The sequence below is a fragment of the Pelodiscus sinensis genome, chromosome 2 (assembly GCF_052426305.1).
Source record: "Pelodiscus sinensis isolate ZL-2025 chromosome 2, ASM5242630v1, whole genome shotgun sequence".
NCBI classification, from domain to species: Eukaryota; Metazoa; Chordata; order Testudines; family Trionychidae; genus Pelodiscus; species Pelodiscus sinensis.
The window spans coordinates 142,140,926-142,148,833 of NC_143053.1; the positions used below are offsets into that span (position 1 = coordinate 142,140,926).

The 7,908-nt window shown below is 40.7% G+C and overlaps 1 protein-coding gene across 1 annotated transcript in view; it reads left to right on the forward strand.

Annotated features, from left to right (window-relative positions):
- The window catches only part of SLC6A19 (solute carrier family 6 member 19), a 46,324-nt gene extending 39,776 nt beyond the window's left edge, over positions 1–6,548 (forward strand). The window contains exons 9-12 of the mRNA XM_006137063.5: positions 133–337; positions 503–662; positions 3,792–3,954; positions 5,128–6,548. Of these exons, the coding sequence (XP_006137125.1) occupies positions 133–337; positions 503–662; positions 3,792–3,954; positions 5,128–5,337 (738 nt within the window). The 3' untranslated portion in view covers positions 5,338–6,548. The remainder of the gene's footprint in view (positions 1–132; positions 338–502; positions 663–3,791; positions 3,955–5,127) is intronic.
- The last annotated feature ends 1,360 nt before the right edge of the window (positions 6,549–7,908 follow it).

Genomic DNA, 7,908 nt, shown 5'->3' on the forward strand with positions numbered 1-7,908 from the left:
CTGAATTAGTATTGATTCATGAAAATAAATAGAAAAATATTACTATGGTACAGTATAATGCATTACCATCCACAGTCTATATGAAAGTATTTTTAAATGCTGAATTTCATCAGTGCTGTTATTTCTCTGCAGGGTGTTGAAGGAACTGGCTTGGCTTTTATAGTCTTCACTGAAGCTATCACCAAAATGCCTGTCTCGCCTTTGTGGTCCATTCTCTTCTTTATCATGCTGTTCTGCTTAGGCTTGTCATCTATGTTTGGAAACATGGAAGGTGTTCTTGTACCTTTGCAAGATCTTAATATCATACCCAAAAAATGGCCTAAGGAACTTATCACAGGTAGGTACTGAAGAGCCATACAATACCTATCATCTTTAAAGAAATTTGGAATTGTCTTCATTCTTAAAATTAGTTAGAAGTGAACAGTTAAGTATCTGACATTTATTATTAATTTTTATAATTTACTCCAAGCCTAAAACATTTGTCTTTGCTTCTTATTTACAGGTTTGATTTGTGCAGGGTCTTACTTGCTTGCTTTTATTTTTGTGTTGAATTCTGGAAACTATTGGCTGGCACTATTTGACAGTTTTGCTGGATCCATTCCCTTGCTGATAATTGCTTTTTGCGAGATGTTTTCAGTCGTCTACATTTATGGAATAGACAGGTATGAAACAAACATAGGCTTACTGTTGTAGAAAAATGCAGGAATGAATGAAGGCCATAGCTGCTCTCTTACTATACCCCATGTCTGCTCTCTAAGGGAACTCATGGGAACTGAACAAACATCATTTAGCTTTCATAATATAAATTTTTTTAAAGCCTGTCTCAATGAAAAAAGAAAAGTAGCTGCTAAGATTTAGTGTTTTTGATTTATACTGTAGGTTAAATCAGCTTTTCTGTCAACAGGTAATAATAATCCGTAACGGATAACTGACTACATTTCTAAACAAAAAAGATAAAATTTTCAGAAGGAATGCAAGAGAAATATTTATAAGATCTGAAGAAAAAAACTGAGTAGTTAGCAAATGTTCAAGAGCAGAATATTTTGCACATGAAATGTAATAAAATGCAATAATTAGTTCACATGAATCTTAAGTATGGTGCTGCTGGCATGGGCCATGGATGAAGGTAGAGCATGTGTTCTGTTCATATAATGGCCACCAATTTTGATGATGGATGCCTTCCTAAGAGGCTGGGAAGCCCATCTGAACAACTGCATGTTTCAGACCAAATAGCATCCTAGAGAAGTGGCCCTCTATGTCAATCTTCTGGCACTAAGGGCAGTCAGGAACTCTTGTGCATACTTTATTACATTCATCAAGAACACTCATGTGAAAGTCATGATGGAAAATATGATGTTTTACATAAATTGCTAGTGAGATTTCAGCTCTCATTCCCTCTGCTCAGAATCACTCAGACTTTGGAATTAGTGTATCCTTCATAACATGCTCATCTCAGCTGTTGATCTGCCAGGCACACAGAATATGACAGACAACAGTCTCAGAATTGAACTCAGAGGTGCTTTAAAACATGTTTGCCCATTGGGAAACCCTCATTATAGAGCAATTTACTACTTACTGGAACAAGTAATGTCCTCACTATTCTCCAGGGCAGGCCTGGGGAAACAGTGCCTCATTCTCCCGTGGGACAGGGCCCGTTCATATGCCTTTCCCTCATTTTTTTACTAGCTAAAGTCCTGTTAACAATAGAAGACTAAGCAAGGGTTATTCTGATTACCCCCTCCTGGTCAAGTTCATTTTGGTACCCTTTCTGGCACAGATGGATATGTCCTCTGGTCTCTCATCAGTCTACTCTCAAAATGACTCTCTCAAAACTACAGCCTGATCCTTTATCCCAACTTGTGGATCCTCTCTCTCCACACTTGACTCCTTGGTTTCAAGACTTCGGCTACATCTAGACTACACGCCTTTTTTGAAAGAGGCTTTTTCGAAAGATACTTGCAAAAAAGAGCATCTGGACTACAAATCAGTACTTTCGAAAAAGCAAGCCATGTTTTCGAAAGAGAACACCCAGGCAGTCTGGATGCTCTCTTTCAAAAAAGCACATTTTGCATTACATAGTGCCCTTTTTTCGAAAGAGCACTTTCGAAAAAAAGGCGTTATTCCTTGTAAAATGAGGTTTTCCGTGGTTGACAAAACAGCCACATTCTTTAAATTTACTGTTAACAGAACGCGGCGGCAGTCTAGATGCAGGTAAAGATTTTTCGAAAAAAGGCCACTTTTTTCAAAAAAATCCCTGTAGCCTAGAGACACCCTTAGAGATAGAATGCTCTGACAAGGTGTTTCTATACAGGCAAAATCAACCACTTTGTGCACTTACCAGCAAAAATGGAAATTACTCCAAATTTGATGGCATTCTAAAACATAGACTTGATTTTAGACCAAATTTTAGACCTCAGAAAAAATCTAAACTCTCTCTCAACTCCTTTAAAATACATCTATCAATCATAATGGCCTTTCACTCTCCAGTACTGTATACTCAGTGTTCATTCACGCACTGACACACAGGCTACATCTAGACTGCATCCCTCTGCTAACAGAGGGATGCAAATCAAGCACATCAAAATTGCTAATGAAGCTGGGATTTAAATATCCCATGCCTCATTAGCATAAATATGGCCACTGCTTTTTTTCAAAATGGAGTTTTTTCGGAAAAAAAAAGCAGTCAAGATGCGGATGTGTCGAAAAAGGCTTCATTTTTTGAGGAATACAGGGTCTGTCAAAAAAGGCTTTATTTTTGACAGATTCGTGTCTAGACTGCTGTTTTTGTTTTTGTTTTCGAAAAACCTCCATTTCGAAAAAAAGCAGCGGCCATGTTTATGCTAACGAGGCATGGGATATTTAAATCCCGGCTTCATTAGCAATTTGACGTGCTTGATTTGCATCCCTCTGTCGACAGAGGGATGCAGTCTAGTCGTAGCAACAGAATTCTTAAGGGCATTAGAGACCATCCGCTTCAACCTGCAATCTCAGTTTAATTCTCAGAGCCTTGACTAGGTCCCTCAGTGGCAATTAGCAAGGGTGAACAGGGATCCAGCAACAAGTTCTTGCACGTCCCTCGCCTCTGCTTTTCAAAAATTGGGAATGGGAAATAGGATGAATCAATGATTGCCTGTTTGCATTCCCTCTGAAGCAACTGGCATTGGCTGCTGTCAGAAGATAGGATTCTGAGCTAGATGAACCTTTTGTCCGACCCAATATGGCCATTCTGATGTTCTTACGTAAAACTCAGATGTATCTGCCCTTGCTGGAACCAACTAGACCCCACTTCCCTTCCAGACCTGAAATAGAACCCAGTTCTGATAGGGTCTCTCTCTCCGCAAGTTAGTAACCAAGAGTATATATTAAAATTCTAAACCTTCTAAATGAATTCACACCTTTTCTTACTTTTTGAAGGCACAATGCCATAATTTGATATCTTTGATCTTTTTGCTTTTCTTGATAATTACATGCAGTGTGAAATCAGAAGCAAGTCAACCAACAATACATGTTTTTAAGAGTATTTTTCCTGACTTGCTTTTGGGAAATTTGATTAAAATGTATAATTTTACCAATTTGATTAAAATGGATAATTATACCAATATTTGCCAGAATTGGAAAAATATTTCTAAATTTTCTTTTTACCAATTTATATTTTATGGTGGAAAATTTTATTGGAAAATTCTGAAAAATATAAGTAGGGCATTTTACTTTGTGCTTGGACAGTCTTTAAATGTGCTTTGCAAACCACTGGAGTGAAGTAATTTTCCTGAACTTGCTACTTTTGCTTTTAGGTTTAACGAAGATATCGAGTTCATGATTGGACACAAACCTAACATTTTCTGGCAAGCCACATGGAGAGTTATCAGTCCTCTCATTATGTTAGTTATCTTCTTCTTTTACTTTGTGGTGAAAGTCAACCAAAAACTGCTTTATAGTATTTGGGATCCTAATTACGTAAGTACAAAAGGTCAAAACACATCTTGAATTTATTATGTATTCGTCCTCCTTTCAGTGCCTGTATTAATTACATCCATCTTCTCCACAATGCTCATTCAAGTGTTTTCATGAATACTCTAAATGAAATATAAAAAAATTAAATGTTAAACCTCAGAAAAATGAACTCGCTATTTTAAATTCAGCTGTAAATGAATGAGAATTGCTAGATGGAGAAGTCTGAGCAATTTTACTCAAGAGAAGGAGAAGCCATGGACAGCACAATGAGTCTTACTATGAGACATGATCAAGGCAGGATAATTAGTCTTTTATAGGGTAGGGATTGCATATGAGTTTGAGCAGTCACTCTTAACAAAAGATTCTGAGCCCATTTATAATCCAGGAAAATTTGTAAGAACTGCAAATATCTATGAGGTAGAAGCCTTTTGCTGAAAGAGCTCTTTCAGAAAAAGGTGTACGTGGACAGGGAAGAAGGAGTTCTTTCGAAAGAAGAGGAAAGACAAAAAAAACCACAGGTGCCCGAGTGGCCACTCAGTCCATAGCAATCACAGCTTACGTGCGAGATAGTGTCCATTCAGTATGGACTCTATCTTTCAAAAGAGCATATTGCTTTTTCAATGAGCTTTTGCTGTGTAGACGCTCTCTTTCGGAAGAAGTTTTTTCAGAAGATCTCTTCCAGAAAGCTTCTTCCGAAAGAAGTCTGCAGTCTAGACATAGCCTTAAAGCGGTGTTGTGAGACTTACTTATTAAATGGTGTGTAAAGTGCTTTTAAGATGTAAATGCTAAATAGTATTCTTGTGGTGCTCAGTTAAACTATAAAAACTATTTAAAAAAATCTTTTTATATCTTTTAATGCATAAATTACAAATATTTCCTTTTCCTCTTATAGTTAAAATACTGGTATGTAGGAACGAATGCTATGGTTCTGGGTTTTTTCTGTATTACTATTTAATATATATAGGCATAATGGGCAAACAAACGTACTAGTTTTAGGTTCAATCTTGATACATTTATGAACAGGTTTATATGCCAGGGTTGCTTGAATTATCAGGAGACTGGACCAAGGAGTAACCAAGGAGAGTCCCTTCCAGGACTATATTCCTATGTTAAATCTTCTTGTATATTTTACCCACCACAAATCATTGAATCTTGATTGCTTGTTTATTTTCACAGGCTGAGTTCCCCAAATCAGAGAAAATTGGATATCCTAGCTGGGTGTATGCCATCATTGTAATCCTGGCTGGAGTGCCTTGTTTGGTCATCCCTATCTTTGCCATCTACAAGGCCATCAAAAATTGTTGTCAAAAGAAAGATGGACATCAGGGCCTTGTCACCTCTGTTTCTGAGCCCTCCATGAATGGAGGCCTGAAGAATTATGCATAACAACATTTCAAAAAGACGGGAAAAAGACTCTTAGTGAAGGAAGGAAAAAACCAAAATGAAATCCATAGTTAGCTCCATTGCCATAAATTGGCAATGAGGTGAGGTTCCTAAGGAAACAATGAAACTAAGTGCACCTTACAGTAACTGATTTCAGTGTCTGTCTGTACAGGCAGGAGAACTAATGTGAACACTAATTTTAAGCTGACTCGAGTCTTGCACATTCAATTGTTTTTAAGCATGCATGCCACTGTGTTGCACAGGGTCACAAATATTTTTCCTCGAGCAAAAGTTTTAAATATTTAATTATTAAAATATTTCTAAGTATGAAAATTATATCTTGATTTAGTTTTGCTACCTGGATACTTCCCTCACTTCCCTTTACTTTCTAGTTGTCAGCAGCTAGCTCTTTCCCTTGCTGACAACACAGGAGCGAGAATCTCCTAATGGAGCAGCAGCAGTTGCTGTTCTGGGAATGGCACGGTCTGCATTCTTTATCTCCTGTTTAATAGCCAGTGCAAGGAAAAATGGTCACTCATGCAGCCTTTCTCCACGATTTCCCTGATGGCAGGGAAGCTGAGGGGGACCAGCTGGGATAAGACATTTACCTCCTCGTCTCACTGTCCAGGTGGATAGCTTTAGTACAATATTGTAATCCTTGCTTATAGAGTCACAGGAATGTATTGGACTGCGGGTACTAAATTCAGCACACACAAGCAGCACTGAACTTCCTCTTAAGCCCGTACTGGGCCAGCTACAATAAACAAGACCATAATATCATCTATTGATGGAGGTGCTGTTGAGACAAATCATTACAACTTGCCCCCTCCACTTAAATAAGGATTTAAAGCAGTAACTCCTAGGAATCCAGGTAGTCTGCCATCCATACAAGTTTCTGTGTAAATCAGCCTGCTTAAGTCCTCTAGCTAGCCCTGAAGCTATTGCTCATTGTTGGATCTAGATAATTAGCAAGTGGAAAGTATACGTCCTCCAGGTTAGGCACAGCTGTTGTGAAGAGACTCTCCATTGAAGACTGAAGTGTGCTGAGGTCCTGAGAACACCCTGGCAATTCTTTCTCCACAACTGGTCTCCCATCCTGAGGAACAGAAATCTACTGTGGTACCTCCAAGGCCTGTTCTGCATCCCTCTGAGACACTTGATGAGCATACTCAGTGTTTACTTGACCTTTTCTTTCAATAAATCTGTTCACCGGGTCTCAATGGACTACAAAGGACAGATTATCCAATAGGCCCCAACAGAAGCACTGGGTGGGATGGAAGAAGCCCTAGCACCCCAATCCTAATCCCTGGCAGAAGCCCAAGGCTGGCAGGCAAGGGAAGATAAACCCCAGTCTCCTGACACCAGTCCCTGGCATAAGCACCCGGGTGGGTGGGTGGAGTGAGAGAAGCACCAGAGGAAACCCCAACACCTTGATCCCAGCTATGGTCCTGGAGCCATGGCAAGGGGGTAGAGCTTTTCCAGACTTGGACTATAGTGGCAGGGGGAATGGGTTGGGACTAGAGGTGAAACAGGGACAGGGCCATGGTGAAGAGATAAAGGGGTAGAGTCAGAGATGGAAGAGATGGAACAGGGGCGGGGTTACAGGCAAAAGTGGTAGTGAGGGTCTCACCTACTTGTTCTGGCCCAGGGCCCCAGCAAACCTTAGTCTGCCTTTGCAGAAAGGCTCTTCCTTTGGTTAGTGTCTTAAATGCTCCAAAAAAGGAGCAAGTCTGAGATTTTTTCCCCCCAGACTGTCTTTTCCAGTAGCATAACTACACCTTCTCTCCTTCCTGGAGGGAAACTTAATAGCCCTTTTCCCAGGCATCCTATGGGTGGCATGCTCACCTCTAGCTAATTTATTCCCCTACCATCTGGCATGCTGGCCTCAGATCACCGATACAAGACTCTGCCACATCACACGTTGTGTAGTTGCAGGAACAAGCAAAGTCCTGTTGCTTGAACATCAAGTCACAGAGAAGCATGGTTTGCAGAGTCCCGATAATCTCATAGGGAGAGTACTAGCTAGCTGTGCCAATTTTGTTAGACTCAAAGCATGGAGTTTACTTTCTCCCAAGCCTGCTGATAGAGGGTAGGGGGAAAAGGGGGGCGACTGTCCTGGGGCCCAGCAATTCAGAAGTACCCAGAGCCCTTTAAATTGCCACTGGAACCTTTAAATTGCCACTGGAGGGCCAGGCAGTGCACTCTGGATACCGCTTAGGGCTGGGGTGGGGGGGGGGGGGGAGGGAGAAGGAAGGGAGGTATCAGCATGGCATACTACAGGCAGCACTGAGGGCTGGCTACTCCTGTCCTACCCCTTCTGCCTAAAGTCCTGCCCCTTCTGGGAGGATGGAGATGCCCCTCCCCCCACCTTGTCCAGGGGTTCCCACGTCCCCAGCTCTCTCCACTTTCCCATGACTTGCAGATGGGCAACAATGGTCCTCACATGGTTCTCTGGAGTTATTGGCAAACCTCATGTTGTCGTCAGATTCCTTCCCCTGATCACTGGGGAATCCTTAACATCTGCAGTCACACAGTCAAAAAAATCCTTACTCAGTTATGCCTCAGATGGCCTGC